General features: G+C 43.9%; 1 protein-coding gene across 3 annotated transcripts in view; it reads left to right on the top strand.

Moving 5' to 3' along the window:
* Positions 1 to 53: 53 nt before the first annotated feature.
* Positions 54 to 24,621, top strand: part of FAM149C (family with sequence similarity 149 member C) — a 35,977-nt gene continuing 11,409 nt past the window's right edge. For 2 of the 3 annotated variants that reach the window (XM_089919783.1, XM_089919781.1), the window contains exons 1-5: positions 54 to 160; positions 9,709 to 9,765; positions 10,147 to 10,625; positions 11,273 to 11,392; positions 18,065 to 18,206. In XM_089919783.1, the coding sequence (XP_089775909.1) occupies positions 69 to 160; positions 9,709 to 9,765; positions 10,147 to 10,625; positions 11,273 to 11,392; positions 18,065 to 18,206 (890 nt within the window). In that variant the 5' untranslated portion in view covers positions 54 to 68. Of the gene's footprint in view, positions 161 to 9,708; positions 9,766 to 10,146; positions 10,626 to 11,272; positions 11,393 to 18,064; positions 18,207 to 19,200; positions 19,354 to 24,621 lie in introns of those variants that run through there. The other variant, XM_089919782.1, reaches the window with a different exon arrangement.

Genomic DNA, 24,621 nt, shown 5'->3' with positions numbered 1-24,621 from the left:
TTTCTCTTCCTGTCTTTTCCCTGAAGATCCAGACTTCAGGCTGTATTTGTCAGCAAGGAAGAAAGTGAATGGTACTGTGGGAACTCTGGCCACTTAGCTGTTCATTTCATTCTCATTGGTATGGAGATACCAGTTCATCTGGATTTACATGTGAGCTGAGGTAGAGTAAACATACTCTGTAATACTTGATACTAAGGTGTTTGCAATCCTGTCTGCTTCATACCCACTCCCAGGACTTATTCAGATTTAAGGGTTCCACTCCTTTCCTTTTGCCAGTACTAGCTTGTAGATGTCTTTGTTCCAAGCATTCAGCTTCCAGGTCATTTGGTGGAACATCTGTCAGGAAGAATTTTAGCCTGTCAAATGATGGCACATGAGGGTACACTGGGAGGCAAAGTGGTCTAGTCTCCAGGAGGACCCTGACACTAATGGAGAATTAAGCATATCATTTGAAATGATCAAGAAGACCAGGGAGGACTTCACAGTCCAGAAAGGTAGACATTGATGTCACTTGCTCTTAATATCACTCCTTTTTGAGTGGCGATTATCACAGCCACGCTTAGTGGGCGTTCATTAAGTGTGTATTGAGTGATGGGCACATGTGGAGGTTGCTGGGCATGGTAAGAGCTGTGCTCCTTAGCCACCAGGGTTGGATTTTCATCTCCGCCTGCCTCCCTGGTTCTCCCGCTCTGGGCCCTGATCTCTCTTGGGAGCTGAGTCATCTCAGCCTGGGTAGGATGGACTTGCGCTGGAGTGAGGGACAGCAAGGTCCTTTTGTCTTTACTAACAAGTGGGTGAGCAGAACTCCAGAAGGACTTCCTGTGCCTGAGTACCATTCCCGTCCTCTACCTACTACACCTCAATGTCCTCTTCACAGCTGCAGACGAGCAGTAGAAGTTGACCACCAGGTCCACAGGGCTGTTACAGCTGCCTCCCAGGCCAGTGAGTCTTGTAAGAAGGTGTTAGAGCAAGTCCTCGAAGCACCTGCTGGAGCCTGTGGTCTCTGTTCCCACAGCACAGTGGTGTTGATGGGAGCACCCCCGTTCTCATTATGGATTGCAAGCTGGAGCACAGAGAGGGTCCGTGATTCGTCACCTGATATCTAAGTGGCAGATTGTTTAGGTGCATGTTTGCTTCAGACTCATGTTTTCTTCAGCACCCTCTGCTCTTAGTCTTCTGCCCCAGTATTGAGCAGTAATAGACAAAATTCCAGATTCTTGCAAACTTAACCTCTGAAGTCCAGATCAAGGGTGGAGTTGCGAGACCTATTAAATGGTCATTTTGTCAGTCTGATCAGGCAAATATCTCTCCTAACAAAAATGAAAACCAACTGGCCCAGCTGCCTTTTTCTGCAGAAATTGACAAACTCATCCTAAAATTCATACGGAATTGTAAGGGACCCAGAATATCAAATATTCAAAACAATTTTGAATAAGAACGAAGTTGGGGGACTCACTTCCTGATTTCAAGACTTACTACAAAGCTACAGGGATCAAAACAATGTGGTCCTGGACTTCCCTGGTGGTACAGCAGTTAAGAATCCGCCTGCCAATGCAGGGGACATGGGTTCGAGCCCTGATCCGGGAAGATCCCACATGCCGCGGAGCAACTAAGCCCATGCACCACAACTACTGAGTCTGCACTCCAGAGCCCGGGCCCCTAGAGCGCATGCTCTGCAACAAGAGAAGCCACCACAATGAGAAGCCTGCACACCACAACTAGAGAAAGCCTGCGTGCAGCAATGAAGATCTAACGCAGCCAAAAATATATAAATAAATAAATTTATAAAAAAACAATGTGGTACTGACATTGATAAATCACTGAAACAGAGTTGAGAGTCCAGAAATAAACCCATACATCTATGGTCACTTAATTTTTTGACGGTGCCAAAATCATCCAGTAGGGAAAGAACAGTCTTCTACAGATGGTTCTGAGACAGCTGACTCGCCACATGCAAAACAATGGACTTGGACCCATACGTCTCACCACATAAAAAACAAAAGCACCTCAAAATGGACCAAAGGCTTAAATGTAAAAGTGTAAAACCAACTGAAACAGCTTGTAGGACAAAAGGAGAGGAGACAAAAAGAAAAATTGGAATACTAAAAGGAAAAAACAATTATTAGATATCCTAGAATCATAAGGAAAAATAGAAGAGAAGGTGAATAATAGACGAGAAAGATGGGAAGAGGTTGTGTTTATAAGGTAGAGCAGAAGGTCTCGAGAGGCATAGTGTAGAGAAGGGATGGGAAGACTAGGCAGGCAGCAACAAGCGCATGAGTATAGGAGACAATGGTCACGGAAGGGGCCCCCAAATAACCTTTTGTCCTTGCACCCACGTTGGACGGCACCCACGTTGGACGGCAGAGCAGTCTGTGCATGTTGGCTCAGGGTCACTGTCGACTAATAACTGTAAGTTGGATATTCTCTAGGATTTCAAAGACTGTATAAGCCTTTTTCTAATCTCGTTTTAACAGCATATGTTGAGTGTTTTATGAGCCCAGTTGTTTTATCCTCTTCCATTTCAGACTCGGGGTCCTTCAGCGTTAACACAATTCCAGTTTTAGTGTTTCTTGTGGGCCTGTTTTGTAGGAGTGTGTCCAGCAGATGGCACTGGAGTTCTTAGGCTGCAGACCTGTGCTCTGGTAGCACTGCCCAGTAGAAATGAGGTGTAAGCCGGGTGTGTCAGTTTCAGTTTTCTAGGAACCACATTTAAAAAGTGAAATTAATTTTGTGGTATACAGTCATCCCTCTGTATGTGCCAGGACCTGCCATGGAAACCAAAATCCGTGGATGCTCAAGTTCCACAGGCGGCCCTCTGTACCCACAGTTCTGTATCTGTGGTTTCAACCAACTGGATCCTGTAGTGCTGTAGTAGTATTGAAAGATACGCGCATAAGTGGACCCTCACAGTTCAAACCCATGTTGTTCAAGGGTCAACTATTGAATCCAGTATATCCAAAATATTTCAACATTTAATCAATATACAAAATGATTAATGGGATATTTTGCATTTCTTTTCACACCAAGTCTTCAAAATCTACTGTGTATCCACTTACAGCCCATCTTAATTCAGATGCTAAATTTTCATCAGGAATACTTGATCTGTATTTAGATTTCATAAAATAAACATTTGAAATTAGATTCACATACCCAGGTTCATCCAAACATACTGAAAACATTTAAGAGTTTGCCAATAACTGAATTGATTATCAAGTTTTAAATTTAATGTAGTTCCTTAGTCATATTACACCACATTTCAGATGCTCAAAAGACACAAGCCTAGTGCTGCTGAATGCACAGCACAACTCTAAATGATCTGTTTTTACATGTTTTGTGGTCTGACTGTACATAACTCTCCTGTTAGTAACTAAAGGATTGGCAAACACATCTCTTCCAAGCATATATTAAGCATTCACGCTACTCCTATGGCTTGTTTGACTTGGGAGCCAGCAGTGCTGAAATCTTCTATCGGAAAGCATGACCACACCTCATTCGTGGCATTGTGGAGCTAAGCGAAATGTTTTGGATCAGAAATTGCTTTGAATTATTTGTTTTCATTGTAATCTTTTCTCCAGGCCTTTGTGTGTTTTGATACAGTTCGTTTGAATTGGCTAAATAAATCATTTTGTTTGCTTGCAAAATTCCCAAAGGAGAAACTTTAAATCCATATACATGAGATTCCTGCTATGTTTAGCGGTGCATTTGCTGAAGACTTGTGGGATAATTTATTTCCTCTTAAAGCCATAGTGCAGCCTGGGAGATGGCTATCAGCTGACCTTTTTGTGACACACAGATGAGGCAGTAGAATTTAGAATTTGGAATGGACGTGGGTACTGGTCTTTACAGTTAATACAACACAGAATAGCCACGCCATATGTGTTTAATTTTTTTTCAGCCAGTGAATTGAACTAAGTCAGTTATACGTCAGGCAGTTCCTGTAAAAAACTATATGGCTAAGGTTAGTCGTGATAATTGAAAAGAATTTGTTAACCTCCTGAAAACCATGAGAGAAAATGAAACTCCCGTGGTCCTGGCACCTGCCCTGCTGGCTGGTAGGTGGTGAGGCATTTGCTGGTGTGGACCCGGACATTGGCTTAACGTTCAGAGCATGTGGGGGGGGCGGGTCAGAGTGGGGAGAACGGTGGGATGGTGTAGATCATTGTCTAGGAAGATGGGAAAACCAGAACAATCGAAAGAATCAGGGTGTTTTAGTGAAAACCTGTCACCCAGGCTGAGTATTGATCTTCTGTTACTGTTTCTCGGTAAATCCCAGCTGTTCGTGTAACCATGCCCAGTAAATGTACGTCTGTCCAGTGATGGGAGTGGTCACAAATATTACTTGTTTTCTACCCTCCATTTAAACAGCATCTTTCCCTGCTACATTTCTAACTGCCATGTTCTCTCTAACTCTAAGCTCACCTGCTAGGTGGTGGTTTTGCTCCGTTGTAAAAACCTTCCCTGGGGTACGATGTGTTCTGTTTCTATTTGGTCATTATCAGCAAGTAAGCTTCCCTGAGCTTGAACACGGGTGTAGCTCTTGACCTCTCAGTCCCCACACCACTCCTCTGCACAGACAGTCTCGGTTTTTCAGGGTTGATATGGAAACCAGGAAATACAAGAATGGGCCCTGCTCCCAGCCCAGGTCTCCCAGGTCACAAGCCTGTCTGAGAACATGCTGCTTTCTTTTCAGGGGCCCTTGTTTGTTGTCTTCTTTCCTAAAGTGTCATCTTTACCTTAAAACTGAAAGACTTTGTATCTCTGCTTCCAATTATGATCAGCATAGGTGTTTATGGGATGTGTAATCAATGTAGACCTACCATTTGTGTGGTTTTTTTTAATTTAACATTTCTCAAAACTGAGTGCAAGTTATTTTTTTGCTGCCTAATACTTCATATTAATCTGCATTGTTGTCAAACAGTTCCTCAGTTGTTGGCTGGCTACGTTATTTCACTGTTAGGAATGAAGTGGCTATAAGCATCTTTTTGTTTGGTTTGACCACATTTGAAGAACTATCTTCCCTTCTCCTTTTAAAACTGTTCCCTTGGGCATTACTTTCAGAACTAAAATCACTGGGTCAAAGCGTTGATCATTTTTTGTCTCTCCATGAGTCTTGCCGGGAGACTCATCTTAATGGCCCTTTGGTGCCACAGTGGATCCCCCTGGTGGAGGATGCAGGTGGTTTGCAAGTGGATTCAACTCGAGGAAGAGCGGTGACTGAGGTTGCAGTCTCGAGAGCAAACCTTGCTGGGCAGCAGGCAGTTAAGCTTGATCGTATGCACATGACCCCCCTCTCCTTCCTCTCAGATCCACTCCTCTCCATAGCTCAGCCCTTCTTCCTCTCATCTGCTAGAGAATTCAAGCTGTCCAGAACGTTCTTTATATATTGAATGGAGAGGACAGCGTCTATTAGTTTTCTAATTCCATTTCCACCTCTTTCATGCATCAGGTGTGGGCTTGTTCTCTTGCCTGTCCCAGCCTGAAGCTGCGCTTACTCACAGATGGCAGTCACACGGTTACATCTGGCCCGCTCACTGTCCTTACCAAAAGCGTTTTGGTTAAAACCAGAGAGAGCCGGAGACTAGAGAAAATAGCAGAGAAAATCAGGACCAGATTACTTGAGGGAGCACAGTTTAATTTTGGTTTTAAATATACAGCTGGATACAACTTCTACCCAAAAATGGATTCTTGAATCAGTGCCAGTACGAGAAGGAAGCATGCCCTTTTCTCTTTTTCAAAGCCATGCCTGAATTTCCCCCTCAGCTTCCTTCTTCGTTGGGTGCCCTTGATTTTCCCAAAGCCTGTTTAGAAATTTCCCACTTTTCACCCTTGTTCTGCTTGCGCCCCACAGTGTACCCCTGGGAGTTTGCTGGGTCTGTGCCTTTTGAAGTACTCTTTCGGGTGCATAGGCTGGAAATTGCTTTTTTACTGTAGGCAGAAATTGGGGTGCTGTGGGTACAGCTCTCCTCCTTGGCTAATCCCACTGCAGTCGTATTTCTCGCACTCCTTCTCAACACACTGCTGGCCCGTGGGAGGAGCGCCCTACAATATAGATGCCACCTCTGCTAGCAGTCCTGTGGTTTCCCATCTGCAAGGTGAAGTCAGTGTTCAGCGGTTTACACCAGCTCCTCTCAGCAGGCTGCTGCCCACCCCTCCTACACATCCCCCCGCCCCCCCCAAGTAACCTGTAGCATCCTCAAGTTACTTGCAGTTCCCAAACTTGCCAGGCAATTTAGAGCCTCCAACCTGAGCAAGCGCTGCTCTCATCACCTGGAGTGCTCTTCCTGTCCTTGTTCACTAGTCACCTACTTCTGAACCAGTTTCTGACATTTCCATTGCACAGCCTTCTTCAGCCACTTCAAATGATTATCTTTTTCTGCTTAGCATTCCTTGAGCACTTACCTCTTTCAGGCATTGTGCCAATCCTTAACACATATGCCCTCATTTAGTCCTCACAGTCCTGGGAGGCAGGGCCTAGTGTCCACAAGTGCGAGGCTCGAGGTCACATGGCCTGAGTTCTTAGCCGCCCGGTGACACTGCCTTTTCTGGATTTCCCTCTGCCTGGCAGAGAGCACTCAGACTTGGCATAGTAGCCTGTGTGCGTGTGCACTCCTCCCCTCATCTCTGTCCTGCCCCCAAGAGGAGACAGCTCGCAAAACTTTGAAGATGTTGGAATGAGGGTCGTCATTTTTCATATCCTTTATAAACTCCTTCCATGCTCTTTTTATTTCTTTGTGGGAATTGTTAATTGAAACTTTGTTTATAGCCATCTACATGGGCCTATTGGGCTATCTGTCGGATTTTCATGCTATAAGCATTTTTCACTTTCTGGCATGTGGCAGCTTACTTGGTGTCTTAGTGTCGTGGAGGCTGTAAAAGGGGGATAAGACGTGATGCTTGCCCTCTGTTTGCAGAGACCACATGAGATGCAACTAGCAATTAAAGACAATACATTGAGTACTTTCACTGAGTATATGATTACATAGCATGCAAAATCTTTGGCATGGCATACAAGGCCCTTCACGATTTGTAGCTTTGTCTGGTACTTTCCCATAGAGCCCCAAGGCCCCAGCCATACTGATGTGTTTTGTGGTTCCCTGAACCTGCCATGCTTTAAATGTCTCTGTTCCTTTGCACATACTCTTCTTTTTACCAAGAATGCCTTCTCCCTCCTACCTGCCTGGTGACTTCTTATTCATCTTCTATGACAGCCTTCAGTGCAGCTTCCTTTAGACTTTTGGCTTTGGGTTTTCATGGCCTTTGTATATTTTTTTGGCAGTGTGACCCTTATATCAATTTTGTAAGTCTGTTTTGCCTGTTGAACATTGAGCTACTTGAGGGCAAGGCCTGTGTCTCAGTGATGGAAAAATGAATGAGTGACAATGAAAATTAGATATACGGAAAGGAGGGAGTGATGCTGTTCCCACACGGCTGGTTGTCTGTCAGGAATCACATTTGGCTGCAGGAACAGAGATCTGAATAAAGGGACTTAAAGAGATGAGGGGTTCATTCTCTCAGGTGAAACAAGTTTGGAGGCAGGTGGTTAAGTGCCGGTGTGTGGGTGCCACAATGTCAGCAGGAGTCCAGGCTCTGTGCCTCTGCTCGGCCTCCTTTCATGCATGGCTTCCCTCCTCAAGGTAACCTCATGGCTCCATATGGCTGCCAGAGTTACAGCCATCTCATCTATTCCAGACAAGAAGAAAGAGAAGGGCAGTGAGTAAAGAAAAAGTGTTCTCTCCATGCAGACAGACTTCTTGAAAAGATATCCAGGATCCCACCCAACAGCTCCACCTGCATCTCATAGAATGGAGTCACGTGGTCACCTCTAGCTGAGTTTTGCAGAGATAAATACATGGCAACAAATAGAGGTTATTTGTGCATTTAATTTAAAATGACATTTCTTTTAAAAAAAAACAGTTGTTCAATCTGAAAAGACTTTTCTCCAAAGAAGATATAAAAGTGGAAAAGTGGCCAATAAACACGTGAAAAGGTGGTCAACATCATTAGTCGTTAGGGAAGTGCAAATCAAAAACACAATGAGGTACCACTTCACACCCTCTAGGATGGCACTAAAATCAAAAAGACATAATAACAAGTGTTGACAAGGACATGGAGAAATTTAAAACCTCATATATTACAGGTTTTGTAAAAAGAACTGTAGAATGGTGCAGCTACTTTGGAAACCAGCCTGGTAGTTCCCGAAAATGTTAAACATTGAGTTATCATACGACCCAGCAATTCCATTCCTGGGTATCAACCCAAGAGAATGAAAGCATCCATTCACAGAAGAACTTGTACCTGAATGTTCCATCATAATAGCCAAAAAGTGGAAACAACCGAAGTGTCCAAACGATACTGAATGGATCAACAAATGGTGGTCTTTCCATATAATGAAGTATATGAGTGAAGTACTCATACATGCTGTAACTTGGATGAACCTCAAAAACATGATGGTAAAAGAAGCCAGTCACAAAAGACCACATAGTGTGTGATTCCATTTATATGAAATGTCCAGAACAGGCAGATCTGTAGAGGCACACAGCAGATTAGTCGTTGCCTGGGGGGAGGAGGAATGGAGAGTGAGTGCTAATGGGTTTTTTTGGGGGGTGATAAAAATGTTCTAAAATTAGATAGTGGTGATGGTTGCACAACTGTGACTATACTAAAAACCATTGTACACTTTAAAAAGGGTGAATTGTATGGTATGTGAATTACATCTCAATAAAGCTGTTTTAAAACCCAGCTTTTATCTGTTTGTAAGGCATATCTTCAAAATTAACCTCACAAGAAAGGAACTGGTAGGGGGTGGGGTGGGGTTCCTCAAACCAGTTAACATTTCAAGAATTGTATTCGTCTTCCTTCATTTGAATCCTGGCTTTAAAACAGATCTGCCCTGCATGGTCAGGGTCAGATCCCTCTGGCTGGTTGCCCAGATGACCAAGATTCTGAGCGGTCTCTTTGTTCTGCAGACGTATCATTTCAAAAACGAACCTATTTTTCTGAGTCTCCAAAGCTGAGGAATAGAGATGCCAGGGAGTCAGCAAATACATGTAGAAAGCCAGTTTATCTGCAAACCAGCAGAATGTCTGAAGGGGTTGCTCTGTGGGACTCTTGTTCCTAGGAGATTTTTTTGCTGGTGGATGGGCAGTTCAGTTGGAAGCCCGTGAGGAAGTCGTGTTGTCTTTGGAAAGGTCTCTATGCCAAGAGTCTGCAGGCAGGCAACTCCTGACCAAGAGCTCTGTCTCTATAAGCCTTCGATTCCTCATCAGTGAAACCGGAAAGATAATAGCCTTTTCACACCAGGGCAGCCGCACTGTAAATGCTGAGGGTGTGCACCAGGGGCGCAGTTCTGGAATGGCAAATTTGGGGTGGCTCCAGAGGACACAGTTTGAAGAGTGAAAGAATGAGGATTGTCTGGCAGGAGAAGAGGGCCATGGACGTCATGGGGAGTGGTTGTCAGGATGGAAGGTGGTAGAACTGATGACTAGAAGGCTGTGGTAGCAGGAGTTGTCAGAAGTTCTAGATTTGAGGAGATGTGGTAAACGATATTAGTCGTTGGACTAAAAAAATTCATCCTCCTCCTCCTTTCCCATTCGCCCTTGGATGTACATGTTGAATCCAGGCCCATCCTTGCGTTGCAACCAAGAGCTTCCATCCACATCACCTTCCCCCAGAAGGAACCAATGAAACATGTTTTTGTTTTTGCAGGTTTTTATTGAGAGACCACAAGCAGATCTGCCACCCTCAGATCTCTGACTACAAAAGGTGCGATGGAACATTTTTCCCTTCCCCATTCTTTTCCTTACTCCAGCCCAGGGTCTGTTTGGGGAACCTGCTCATCCCGAGGCCCCTCCCAAAGTGACTCACTAACGTGGTCTCTGACACATCCCCAGGAAGGGAAGTGAGGTGACAGGGGGGCATCCCTTTGTGGGAGAGAGTGACCAATTATTTATCCTCCCGCATAGGATGCCCTGGCTCAATGACCTGTAAGGGCCATTTCAGCACTTCCGTTCCATCTGTCCCCAAGGCCTCACCTTAGGTGAGAACTTTGGCTCTCATTCAGCTCTCAGGGTGTCTGCCTCCTCACAGCTGAAGGTTCTTCTTGTCTGAGATGGACAGTATTACCTAGTAGTATGTGTGCTCTAGGACCATGAATGACATCAAGACTAACCGAGAACTATACCAGCAATACACCGCCACGGACCCCAAGCTGCTGGCCCGCATCTCCAGGCTGCTCATCGTCTGCCAGAGTGAAGGCATTTCTGTACCCAAGGGCATCAGAAACATCTTTGAGTTTACCTGGGAGGAGCTGATCACTGACCCCATGATCCCTACCCCTTCTGAGATCCTGGGCCTGGAGATCAGCATTGGAGCCCCGCCCGTGGTGCTTATGGAACCGGCCCCTGTGCAGGCCCCTGTCCAGAACAAGCCACCCCTGCCAGTGCTACCGCTGCCGATGCTGCCCGCTTCCACTGGGCCGGCCAAATTCTCCACGCACTCTCCTACCCATGGCCAACGGGGGCCATCCAGCCAGGAGACCCTGCACAGATTCCAGAGGCAGTCTATCCACCTGCTGACCGAGCTCCTCACCCTGAAGATGAAGGCCATGCTGGAGTCCATGTCCAGTAAGTCAGCGAAGTCTGGCTCACCGGATCCTGGCTCATTTTTCTGGGCCTGGAAGGGTCCGGCCTGGGCATGTGTGTATGCGTCCACTGCACCCACCCCAGACAGGTCTACAAGAATGCTCCGTGAAAAGGTGGCAGCCAAGGGTCCGCTTTGCAACTCAGCTCCTTCCTGAGACCACCCCCAAGAATCATCCTTTCACCCCTCTCCGTTCTCCATTTTGTCCTCCCATCCCTCCAGCTTTGCTGAGCCCAGATTGAGAGGTTGGCCATGAGAACAGTGTGAGGTATTGAAAGGGGGAGTTTGTGGAAATGATGCCGAGGTAGAGAGAGGCAGCACCCAGGAGGAGGGGGTAAATCGGGAGGGCCAGTTGGTGGGTAGCAGGACAGAGCCAAGCAGAGACAGAACCAGGAGAGTCGTGAGAACTGGGAGAACACCGTAGAAGAGAACTTTAAAGATTTCTCTTAATTACTCTGAGCCTTCTCCAGCATTAAAAAATCTTTTTCTTCCAGAAATTGGTTGTTTTGTAACAACAGGGCAATTTAGAATATCTGATCTACCATACAACTAGGACAAAAACTTCATTATTATACTTTTGATTAAAAAAATTAAAAAAATTGAAAGCAGCATCCCATCTGTTCCACTCCAGATTCTTCCACAAACATCCCAGCCATGGGAGTGAACTCACCTTACCAGCTTGTCTACGAGTCCTCTACTGGCTGTCTGAGCTTTTCCCTCTCAACCGAAAGGGAAGTCAAGAAGAAAACAGGTAACAGTGATTCCCAGCAAGACCTTTTGACCTACCTTTGGTGGTGGGGGTGGGATGGGGAGGGGGATAGAAGATTTCCTGTGTAGGCTGATGAGATGATTTGATTTGGTTTTCTGATAGGAAGGATATATAGCTGCCCTGGCTGGAGACCCATTAGCTATTGACAGATTCTGTCCCATAAAAGGTGACATATCTCAACCCAGTCACTCCACTTTGCAGTCTCATCATTTGAATGTTTACAAGTGCTCCATTTCTGTTAACGTGGTTCCTCTCACCTGGGGCAACACCCCTAGCAAACCCACATCTTCCACCTCCTATGTTATCCCATACTCACTCCCTCTTCTCAGAGAGAGACCTGTGTTACCCATACTCACCCAGCAAGTGGGGGAACCAGTAACTGAACGGACGTATTTGGATACCAAGCCTAACCACGTGTCCCCAGCTGGGTCAGTTTATGTGGGCAGAAAACAGACATAGAGGCCATTTCTTTTCTATTGCAGAAAACGCAGAGCAGAAGGAAAGGCTTAAAGGAAAGAACTGGTGGCGGGTGAGACCAAACAGGGTAGCAGTGACTGTGCAGCCAGAGCTTGGAGGAGAGATGAGTTGGGGCTGGAGAGGGCAGAGAAGGAACTTTCTCTCGGGGAACTTCCAGGGCCCCCAAGGCTGTGGTGATAGAGTGGTGGGGTAGGGGAGGGACTGTATTTGCAAAGTGGTGGTGGGAGGATCCACAGAAGTTTGGGATGCTCAAAGACTGTCCAGTGATTCCCACAGACACTGGAGGTAAGGCTAGAAGTTGAGAAGCTTGGATTTTATTCCTGAGCCCACCTCGGATTGCTATGAGATTTGCCTTCTTCCAGGCCTCACTCTCCATATCAAGTTGATCCTGTAGCCTTTCAGTCAATGAACAAATGTTTATTGAACAATTGCTAGTTGTCAGTCACTGTTCTTTTTTTTGGTACGTGGGCCTCTCACTGTTGTGGCCTCTCCCATTGCGGAGCACAGGCTCCGGACGCGCAGGCTCAGCGGCCATGGCTCACGGGCCCAGCCGCTCCGCGGCATGTGGGATCTTCCTGGACCAGGGCACGAACCCGTGTCCCCTGCATCGGCAGGCGGACTCTCAACCACTGCACCACCAGGGAAGCCCCAGTCACTGTTCTGAATGCTGTGGGTACATGTGTGGATTTTAAGACAAGGAACACCTTCCCTGATGGAGGTGACATCCTCAGACTCTTGTTTCCCCTGTTCCTTTACCTCTCATGACACATTTTCTGTCACTGTGAGCATCACTTCCAGCATCCCTCTTTATATGCTCCTGGTTTATCATATCTCCTCCTGAGCTGGCCCTAAATCAATGCAGTCACTTTGAGGGGAAACGAAGTATCCTCAGGACACCCAGTGATTTCGTGATTTTTTTCTTCCTAATGACCTCAGGGGTGATGCCTTGAGTAAGGTTGTTCGAAAACAAAAGTTACGTACGTCTGTTGGTCTCTTTGTCTATGTGGCTGTTTTCCTCTGCCACCCGAGGATGTGATTACCCCATGATGTTGCATCATTCTCACTAGGATGTTCAACGCTGGTGCATTTCTTATAGGTTCCTGATATTGTTTAGAAATTTTTCTCACACATGTGTGCTAGGATGGGTGGTTAACCTTCCCTAATAGTTTATAAGTAACCGTGTGTCCTAGCTTGCCCAGGAAAGTCCCAGTTTATGCTGTTGTCCTGGCATAACTATTAATTATACCCACTTTCACTCCAAAGTACCCTAGCTTAAAGAACATATTGTAGAGTCATTGTGGTTTTAAGTCACTTTGGGTTTGGGACCTCTGCTATCTGTTCCATGTACACGTGCTGTCACACCTTGCCAACTGGCCCCCTTTACAGTTCTAGGGTCATGCAGACTTGGAGCAGACAGGCTCCAGGAGTTGGACCTACTCCCTGAGCAGACAACAGCTATTTCAGGAGCATAGCCCAACTTAACAGGCAGAGAATTGAGAGAAATCTGTCAACAGTGGTTCCTGGTTGTCACACTTGGGGACCCAAAGCAACTAGGGGCAGGCCAGAAATGGATGCTCAGGCCAGCAGATGTTCCAGGAGGTCAGCCAGCAGGTAGGTGGGTCTTAGGGTCAAGTCTCTGGTCTCATGGCTGGAGGAGTCAGGAAAGGGACCAGGAACCACTGAAAGTGACAGATACCAGACATGGTACCCAAGCACCAACCAGAAACCTCAAGGCTTGGCTGACAGTGAGAAAGACTCCGTTCTGAGGCCCTCAGGGCTCAGTTGGAGCCTAAGCAATGCCCCTGGCCTGAAGACTCATTTTATTTTTGAGTCCAAGGTGAAGATGAGCCTACATATATCAAGGAAGAGCATGTGGCTCCAGCTGAGTAGGCAGCAGAGGCTCAGAAGCAGGCAGGACCTGAATAGATGCTTCTGGAAATTCAGCCATGGATGATCACCTCCACAATTTTATGTCATCATATCCTCATACCACCTAAGACTTGCCATGGGGGATAACTCTGAAAATAATGGAAATAAGCACAAAACATTGCCACCACAGATTTGAGCAGGCAGAAGAAAGAATCAGCTCGAAGACAGGACAATGGAAATTATTGAGTCTGAAGAACAGAAAGGAAAAAGACTGAAGAAAAATGAACAGAGCCTAAGGGAACTGTGGGACACCATCAAGTGGCATATGCATGTGGGAGTCCCAGAAGAGGAAGAGAGATCAAAAGAGGCAGAGAGAATATTTAAAGAAATAATGGCTGAAATTTTCCCAAATTTGATGCAAGACATGAATATAAACGTCAGAGAAACTCAGCAGACTCCCAGAAAGATGAACTCAGAGAAACCCACACCAAGACACATTAATCATCAAACTTTCAAAAGACAAAGACAAAAAGAGAATCTTGAAAGCAGTAAGAGAGAAGTGAATCCTCACATACAATGAATTTCAATAAGATCATTAGCAGGTTTCTCATCAGAATTTGGAGGATACAAGGTACAGGGCAAATATATTCAAAATGCTTAAAGAAAAAACCTGTCAGCTAAGAATCAATCCTGAATTCAGGAAAACTGTGCTTCAAAACTGAGCAAGACATTAAGACATAGAAAACCTGAGGCAGTTCATGACAACTAAATCTGTGCTGCAGGAAGTGCTCAAGGGAGTCCTGCAAGGTGAAATGAAAGGACACTAGAGAGAACCACAAAGCTATATGGAGAAATAAAGACCTCAATAAAGGTAATACATAGGAAAGAATAAAAGCTAGTATTATTGTAACAGTAGTTTGTAACTGCACTTTTTGTTTTTCTACATGATTTAAGAGACTAATATATTTAAAGAAAAAAATTAGTGTAAAAGCCAGTATTACTGTTAACTTTGGTTTGTAGCTCCAAATCTTAGTTTCTACATAATTTGAAAGATTAATGCATTTAAAAGAAATGTTAATTTATGTTTTGGGACATACGATATAAAAAGATGTAATTTTTAGGACATTAACAACTGACAGTGATGGGGATGATGCTGTAAAGGAGGAGAGTTTTTGTACGTTATTGAAGTTGTAATCCCCATGGTAACCACAAAGAAAATAACTACAATATACAGAAAAGGAAATGAGAAATTTTAAAATTTCACTACAAAAAATTAAAACAAATGAAGACAGTAATGCAGGATATGAAGAACAAAAACTCTAATAAGGCATATAGAAAATAAAAAACACAGTAACAGAAGCAAGTCCCTCCTTATCAGTAATTCCTTTAAATGTAAATTGGCTAAATTTTGTAATCAAAAGACTGAGATTGGGAGAATGAATAGCAACTCATGATCCAACTATATGCTATAAGAGACTCACTTGAGATCCAGAGACACAATTGGGTTTGAATGTGAAAATATGGAAAAAGATATTCCATTCAAATAGTAACCAAAGGAGAGCAGGGGTGACTCTACTAATATCAGATAAAATAGACTTTAAATTTAAAAAGATTACAAGAGACAAAGAAGGACATTCTATAATAATAAAATTTCAATACAGTAAGAAGATACAACAGTTATAAACATTTATGCACCTAATGACAGGCCATCAAAATATATGAAGCAAAACCTGACCAGTTGAAGACAAGTAGTTCTACAGTAATAGTGGGAGACATCAATAACCCACTCACAATAATGGATAGAATAACAGACAGAAGTAAGAAAATAAAAAACAACACAATAAATCAACTAGATCTAACAGACACATGCAGAACACAAACAAAACAACAAAACCAGTGCACATTCTTTTCAAGTGTACATGGGACATTTCTAGGATAGATCATATGTTAGGCCACAAATTAAGTCTCAGTAGATTAAAAGAAATAGATTTCACTCAAAGTATCTTATCTTACCACAATGGGATGAAGTTAGAAATCAGTAACAGAAGGAAAATTGGAACATTTACAAAATTGTGGAAATTAAATAACACACACCTAATCAATGGATCAAAGAAGAAATTACAAGGAAAACTATAAAATACTAGAGACAAATGAAAATGAAAACAGCGGGCTTCCCTGGTGGCACAGTGGTTGAGAGTCTACCTGCCGATGCAGGGGACACGGGTTCGTGCCCCAGTCCAGGAAGATCCCACATGCTGCAGAGTGGCTAGGCCCGTGAGCCATGGCCGCTGAGCCTGCATCATGTCCGGAGCCTGTGCTCCGCAACGGGAGAGGCCACAACAGTGAGAGACCCATGTACTGCAAAAAAAAAAAAAAAAAAAAAAAGAAAGAAAATGAAAACAGCATACCAAAACTTATGGGGTACAGTGAAAGCAATGCTAAGGGGAAAATTTATAGCTATTAATGCTTACATTAAAAGGCAAGAAAGATCTCAAGTAAACAACCTAACTTTACAACTTAAGGAACTTTAAACTAAACCCAAAGCTAGAGAAGGAAGGAAATAAAGGTTAGAGCAGAGATAAACTAAATAGAGAATATAAAAAAAACAGAAAATCAATGAAACCAAAAGTTGATGCTTCAGAAAGATCAACACAATTGACAAATCTTTAGCTAGATGGACTAAGAAAAAAAGAAAGGAGACTCAAATTCCTAAAATCAGAATTGAAAATGGGACACAACTATTGATTCTACAGAAATAAAAGGGATTATCAGAGAGTACTATGAACAACTAACTGTATGCCAACAAATTGGATAACCTACATGAAGTGGACAGATTCCTAAAACACAAAACCTACTTAGACTAAATCATGAAGAAATAGAAAATTTGAACTAGACCTAGAAATAGTAAGAGATTGAATCAGTTATCAAAAATCTCCCAACAAAGAAAATCCCTGGACCTGATAACTTCAGTGATGAATTCTACCAAACATTTAAAGAGGAATTAATGCCAATCGTTCTAAAATTTTTCCCCAAAATTGAAGAGGGAACACTTCCCAACTCATTCTGTGAGGCCAATATTGCCCTGATATTGGAGCCGAAGACACTAGAAGAAGACTACAAACCAATATACCTGATGAACATTTATGCAAAAATCCTTAGCAAAATATTAGCAAACAGAATTCGGCAGCATAATAAAAGGATTATACAACATGACACTAAACAGGATTTATTCCTGGAATGCAACTTCTCTGGTGGTCCAGTGGTTGACTCCATGCTGCCAATGCAGGGGGCCCTGGTTCAAACCCTGTTCAGGGAACTAGATCCCACATGCCTCAACTAAAAGATCCCGCATGCCGCAATGAAGATCCCGAGTGCCACAACCAAGACCTGGCACAGCCAAATAAATAAATATTTTAAAAAATTGAAAAGAAAGATTTGGTCTACACCTATAATGGAATATTATGTAGCCTTAAAAAGGAAGGGAATTCTGCAATATGTTATAACATGGGTGAAACATGAGGACATTATGCTACATGAAACAAACCAGTCACAAAAAAGACAAATACTGTATGATTCCACTTATAGGAGGTACTTAGAGTACTCAAAATCATAAAGATAGAAAGTAGATTGGCAGTTGCCAGGGGCTGGGGGTAGGGGAGCATGGGGGGTTATTGTTACAGAGTTTCAATTTTATAAGATAAAAAGAGTTACGGGAATAGATGGTGATAACGGTTGCACAACACTGTGAATGTATTTAATACCACTGAACTTGCCTCTTAAAATTTAAGTCGCTAAATTTTTGTTATACGTATTTTACCACAAGCACACACAAAAGCCCACAAAACATCACAGTCGTGAGTCTCAGTTGATATACTCTGCCCTCTGCCGAAGGCCGAGGTAAGCCAGCATCAGAGAAGTGTTGAAGCCCTTGAGCCATTGAGCCATTGAGATGGAACTGGGACTTTTTGTCTTAAGTCAGAAGTGTCACAAGGGAATCCCTTCTGCATCCACCACAGCCATGTGTGTGCTCTCTCTACCCAGGACCAGGCCGCCCTTGGGGAAATGTGGCTGGATTCACCACTCTGCATGAGTGTTCCTGACACACACTCAGTTGACTCACAGAGCGCCGCCTCTGTTTCATAAGTGACCTGCTGGGGATTCTTATCCCTGGAAGCATAAATGATTCCCACAGTTATTTTGATTCTCAAGGGATGCAGCTCTCCTGCTCTCCCCGCCCCCTCACCCCAGGTGAACATGACGTCTTGAGAAACCATTTTCTAAAACCCTCCCTAACCTGTTCATCTCCAGCTACAGGCAAACCCCCAAATTTGGAAGAAGTAGTCTTGACATCCCCACAACGAGGAGCGGGAACCTCTGCCTCTGAGGTTATCGAGTTCAGCGACCCCTGCCCTGAAGCCCGGGAGAAGCTGCAGGAGATGTGTCGCCTTATGTGAGCACCTTAGTGGTTGGGGGTGTATGGGAGAGGAGGGCACAGCCTGTGTGTGTGTGGAGGGGGATCACGGACATGTTGGCTACCCAGTGCCCCCAGCCACAGTGACAGGGTGATAGTTGTCCCTCACACACAGGTCCCTAGTCCTTCCACAATCACAGTCATTTTCAGTCCTACTATGACCTTATGAGGAAGACAGGTTTATGCCCATTTTACAGATGAGGAAACTGAGGTACCCCAAGCACATGGTAAGGCATTGTCTGAGGTCCCACAGCTCAATGGGCCTGTCCCAGGGCAATGTTCTTTGCCTCCTCACCAGTGAGACCCCTTTGCATGGCTTCTTAAAGTTTACACACCCTTACAGTTAAGAATGTTTATTTCTTGACATAATTTGTCAGATGTTCTCTTAGAAAAAAAGGAACAGCTCTCAAAACAAAAAACACTGACATGGGTGATTAATGGTATTTATGATTTTGTGTGTCCCACAAGTCCTAGCAAGTGAATCTGCGTTCCTCCAAAGGCCTGGACCATAGGCCATAAAGGATTTCAAACCTAGTTACATCTAAGCATATATGTGTCCTGGGGCTCACAGGCCACTGTCACTGCAGCTGTAGAATATGCGTAGAGGGCAGCCACCCAGTTTGCTCCTTACTGTGACATTCCAGAAGGAAGCTGTCTTCCTTTGTAAGCTCAGGATTGGGAGGTGATCAAAGCCTCCAGCTCTGCCACCCTGTTCCACACGCAGCTCCACTCCATGGGTCCCCACTCCTGTGCAAAAGGTGGAAATCAGGCCAGGGCCGGTCTCAAAGGGGTATGGGGACCTTCCCAGTTCTTCCTAAAAACATTACCTGTAAGGATGAGGGGTTGGGGTAGGGACAGATACTTTGGGGACAGGGAAATGGAATGGGAGTCTGGGGAGCTGGGGAGGGGCTGTAGAGAGCCTGGTGAGTGAGAGGCAAGTGGCTAGAAAATATGTTGGTCTCCTTCCCTGCAGAGAAGCCAAAAGGGTCTTGTGGAAAGGGAGGAATATCTTCTACCCATGATCTTACGCAACTACAGGGCAAAGATGCCCCCTCATCTAATGTCTACCCCCAAAGGGGACACTCAGATCCCAAGCTCCCACCATCCGCACCCTCCAGGTGCTCAGACTTCCACTCCCACCCCTCACCAACCTCCTGCCCATCATCTTCACTTGGACCGGCATTTTCAGGAATGGAAGGCACCCAAGAAGGCCATCAAGTTGCATTACACCTTCTATGATGGGTCCTTCTTCGTTTAGTATCCTTTTATTTGGTGCTTCCCTTTCTCCCCAGCAGCTCAGCCCAGAGAACTCCAGGCTTTGACAAAGCCAGAGTGTTTCCTTTGGCTTTTCATTTGGTCAGAGAAGTCTGGTGACGGGTCCTCTGGGATATTAAGAGTTTGTTCAGGTCAGAGAAGAAGTACCAAGAGTCAAGCCTCAAATTCGGTCCTGATCAACCAGTACGTACTGAACCCGACTATCTGTGATTACGTGTCAGTGCGGGCTGGGGGTGCAGCAGCAGTCCCTGCCTTCGAGGCTCTCCCAGGTGGGAAGAGGTTGGAGACACAGAGCAATTCATCTCTAGCCGAGAGAAGGTGATAGGAGACCCTCCATCCTGGGGGCGGGGTTCTTTGTCCTTCTGTCCCAGGCTCAATGGGTAAGTACTGTGTTTCTTGCATACTTTGCCCCCAAGATCCATGTATTTGGAGTCTAACCCGCACTGCACATACCCCACCTGGCACATGCTCGGGTTGATCTGCAGCTGAGGTCTGGCGGTATTCATGAGAATGTGGGCAGCTGGGTCCCAACCTCGGGGTGTGTGAGTGGCACAAGGGGACACATTTTCTCGTTGAGAATCTGGTGAAAGCTATAGACCCTCTTCCCAGAAATATGAACTGATACACATGCATGTAAAACATTTTCTGTGATTGCAGGGGGTCTGCGGACCTTCAAAGCTTGTCTATGCACCAAGAACCCTAGACTGAGGAAAACTAAGATTTCTAACATGCAGGGTAAAGGCTGAGAGTTATGCATATTTTAGCATGAATGGAGTCAGGTTGCTTTCTTCATTCACAGATGTTTATCGAGTATTATATGCAATGATTAATGGAATGGAGTGAATGTACCACTTTACCTTAGAGGGAGGTGGCTCTCTGAGCCGTCTCAACAGGCGGCCCAGCAGGCCTTTCTGGCCATGGCCCCCCTCGCTTCCTTTGGCCTCCTCTCCACTGAACTGGGAATTCAGAATTGCAGTGCCTGTCAAAGGAGTCCTATGGTTTCTCTGACCATAAATGAGTGCATTCATTATCCTCTGCTTAGCCCTGCTTCCAGGGCACCTTGTGCATTGAACTCAGCACACACCTTCCCAGGCAGCTGCTGCTCACAGGGGTCATGGGGCTCCCTCTCCCCCCTTTTCTTCCTCAACACTGCATTGAATGGGACCATCACCCTGAACTCATGAAGCTGTGTCCGTGAATTAGGTTGCTATTGGCCCGACCAGAGAGGGGTGGACAAGTGTAGATCAGGGGATCAAGGTACTGCAGACCAGCGTGCTGGGATCCATGTTCCCTTCCCTGCCACAGAATCCCAAGGACCCCCTGCTGGGACCACCCGAGACCTCAGGCCATCGATGCTGGTGCGCTTGACTCAGACCCCAGTGATCTTGGTCATTAATGTATTTCTGCTGTGGGAGTCCCAAGAGGCCTGGATTCTAGGCCCAGTTCTTCTTGGTGACCCTGCATAAGCCATTCCATCTCTCTGGGCCTCACTTCTCTCCATTACAAGGTGAGAAAGTTGGACCCAGTGATCTTGAAGGACAGCATCTGTGTTACTGTGATCAAATGGCCAAAACACACGTGCAGGTGTTGGATCCCTCTGGAGTAGAGAAAATGTTTGGGAGACACTTCCCTCCCTCATGGGTTCCACAGAACCCTGGACTTGGCAGCTAATTCTGTCTTCACGGAGACTGCTGGGCAAAACTCTCAGGTAGAAGTGATGTGTCTGCCCTTGGATTGCCAAAAAGCTCCAAGCCCTAGTGGGTTTGCACTGGTCAGTGTCAGACCCCAGAACCATCCCCGGCATCCCTTTCATTTGGGCTGTCAGCATCTCCTTGGACCTCTCTCCTCAATGGCTGAGTCTCCTGTCAAACTTCCCTCAAGTCCTTTTTTCATACAAAGATACAACTCACCACATTAAAAACAAACCATAATCACCATGTGCCCAGTACTGTGCTAAGTGCTGTTCCTTTAGGGATTTGTTGAGCACTCAGAACTGCTGTGTGAGGTGCACATTTTTTTAATATGTAAAATGCACATAACATTTACCATTTTAAGCATTTTGAAGTGTACAATTCAGTGGCATTCATAGTGTTGTACAACCATCACGACTATCTAGTTTCCAGCACTTTTTCATCACCTCAGAAGGAAACCCTGTACCTAATAAGCAGTCACTCCCCATTTCTCCTCCCCCACAGTCCCTGGCAACTGCTCATCTCCTTTCTGTCTCTATGCATTTCCCTATTCCAGACACTGCATATAAATGGAGTCACACAGTATGTGGTCTTTTTATCTGGCTTCTTTCACTTAGCATAATGTTTTCGAGGTTCTTCCATGTTGTCGTATGCATCAGTTCTCCCAGTTCCCCGACCAGGGATTGAACCCCAGCCCTTGGCAGTGGAAGCTCAGAGTCCTAACCACTGGACCTCCAGGGAATTCCCTCCCTTTGTTTTTTTGATTGGGGTGAAATTCACATGACATAAAGTCAGTCCTTTTAATGTGTACAATTTAGTGGCATTTAGCACATTTACAGTGTTGTGCAACCAGCTCCTCTATTGAGTTCACCCCAAAAGAAAACCCTATACCCATTAATTGGTCACTCCTCATTTCTGCCTACCCCCAGGGGCAACCACCAATCTGTTTTTTTGTCTCTATGGATTTGCCTATTCTGCACATCTCATATAAATGGAATCTTACAGTATGTGGCCTTTTATGCCTGGCTTCCTTCACTTAATGTTTTCAAGATTCATACATGTTGTAGCATGTGTCAGAATTTCCTCCCTTTTCGTGGCTGACTAATATTCTGTTGTATGGATATACCACTTTTTAAAATCCATTCTTTCATTTATGGACATTAGATTGCTCCCACCATTTGGCTAGCATGAATAATGCTGCTGTGAACATTCTTGGAGAAGTTTTTATTTGCACACTGTTTTCATTTCTTTTCGGTCTATACCTAGGAGTGGAATTACTGGGTCATATGATAATTCTATATTTAACTTATTAACTTATTATGAAAACATTCAGAATGTTTTCCAAAGTGGCTGCACCATTTTACATTCCCACCAGCAATGTGTGAGGGTTTCAATTTCTCCACATCCTTGACTATACTTGATATTTTCCAATTTTTAATTTCCAGCCATTCTAGTGGGTGTGAAGTGATATCTTGTCATGGTTTTGACTTGCATTTCCCTAATAGCTAATGATTAGGAGCATTTTCATGTGCCTTCTTTGTATAATCTTCTTTGTAGAAATGTGTATTCAAGTCCTTTGCCCATTTTTTGATTAAGTTGTGAGTTCTTTTTATATTGTGGATACTAGGCCCTTATCAGATATATAATTTACATATATTTTTCCTGTACTGTGAGGTGTCTTTTCATACTCTTGATAGCATCCTTTGATATACAAAAGATTTAAATTTTGATGAAGTCCAGTTTTTCTATATTTTTGGATTTTATATCTAAGAAACTATTCCTTATTCCTCTGTTTTCTTCTAAGAGCTTTATAGTTATAGCTCTTAGGTCTAGATCTCTGGTCCATTTTTCAGTTGATCCTTGCATATAGTATGAGTAAGGGTCCAACTTCATTCTTTTGCATGTGGTTCCCAATTGTCCTAGCACTATTTGTCGAAGAGACTATTCTTTCCCTCATTGAATGGTCTTGTCGCCCTTGTTGAAAATCAATTGACCATAGATATATGGGCTTATTTTTGGACTCTCAATTCTGTTCTGTTGATATATATGTCTATTATGCCAGTACCACACTGTTTTATTATCACTTTGTAGTAAGTGTTGAAATCAATAAGTGTGGGTCCTTCATCTTTATTCTTTTCTTCAAGATTATTTTAGTTATTTGGGTACCCTTGCAATTCTGTACGAGTTTTAGGATCAAGTTTTCCATTGCTGCAAAAAAGATTGATGGGATTGATAGGGATTGCATTGTATTGGGTTGGCCAAAAAGACCCTAAGATGTTACAGAAAAACCCAAACAAACTTTTTGTCCAACCCAATATCTGTAGATCACTGTGGGGAGCATTGCCATTAACAATATTAATTCTTCCAATCCATGAACACCGGGAACAAATGATCTGAAATGCTATATGAGCAACAACTACAATAGAACAGTAATAAACAAAAGGAAATGATACCATTTACAATAACATCAAAAAGGATAAAATACTTTGGAATAAATTTAACCAAGGAGGTGTAAAACTCGTACACTGAAAACTACAAAATATTGCTGAAGTAGAGAGGACTGAAATGAATGGAAAGACATCCCATGTTCATGGACAACTTATTTCTATGTGTTGGTGTTGTATCCTGCAACTTTGCTTTGCATGTTTCTAGAAATTGGTCCTTTTCAACTAGGTTACCTAACTGGTAGAGGTACAGATCTTCATATAATTCTCTTATGATCTTTTTTCATTTCTGTAAGGTCAGTAGTAATGTCTCCACTTTCATTTCTGATTTTAGGAATTTGAGTCTTCCTTTTTTTTTCCCCCTCAGTCAGTGTAGCTAAAGTTTTGTTAATTTTACAGATCGTTTCAAAGAACCAGTTTTGGGTTTTGTCAGTTCTCTCTATTGTTTTTTCTGTTCTCTGTTTTGTTTTTCTTTTCTCTAATCTTTATTATTTCCTTCCTCTGCTAGCTTTAGTTTTACTTTACTGTTCTTTTTATAGTTCATTACGGTAGAAGGTTGGGTTATTGAATTGAGATCTTTCTTCTCCTTTAATATGAATATTTAACAAATTTATTGGTGTGTAGTTGATTTACAATGTTGTTAGTTTCTGCTGTACAGCAAAGTGAATCACTTATACATATATCCACTCTTAGTTTTTTAAATTTTTAATCTTTTAATCTTTTTTTAAATTGAAGTATCGTTGATTTACTATATCCACTCTTTTTCAGATTCTTTTCCCATACAGGTCATTACAGAGTATTGAGAAGAATTCCCTGTGCTATACAGTAGGTTCTTATTAGTTATCTATTTTTTATATAGTAGTGTGTGTATGTCAATCCCAATCTCCCAGTTTGTCCCTCCCCCCCCGTTTCCCCCCTAGTAACATAAGTTTGTTTTCTACATCTGTGACTCTATTTCTATTTTGTAAATAAGTTCATTTGTAC

This window comes from Delphinapterus leucas, chromosome 10, assembly GCF_059928025.1.
Source record: "Delphinapterus leucas isolate spDelLeu-1000000601 "Yukka" chromosome 10, BTC_Dleu_Yukka2, whole genome shotgun sequence".
Classification (NCBI taxonomy): Eukaryota; Metazoa; Chordata; class Mammalia; order Artiodactyla; family Monodontidae; genus Delphinapterus; species Delphinapterus leucas.
Note: the sequence above shows the minus strand (reverse complement) of the source record. Positions and strands in the feature narration are given on the sequence as shown.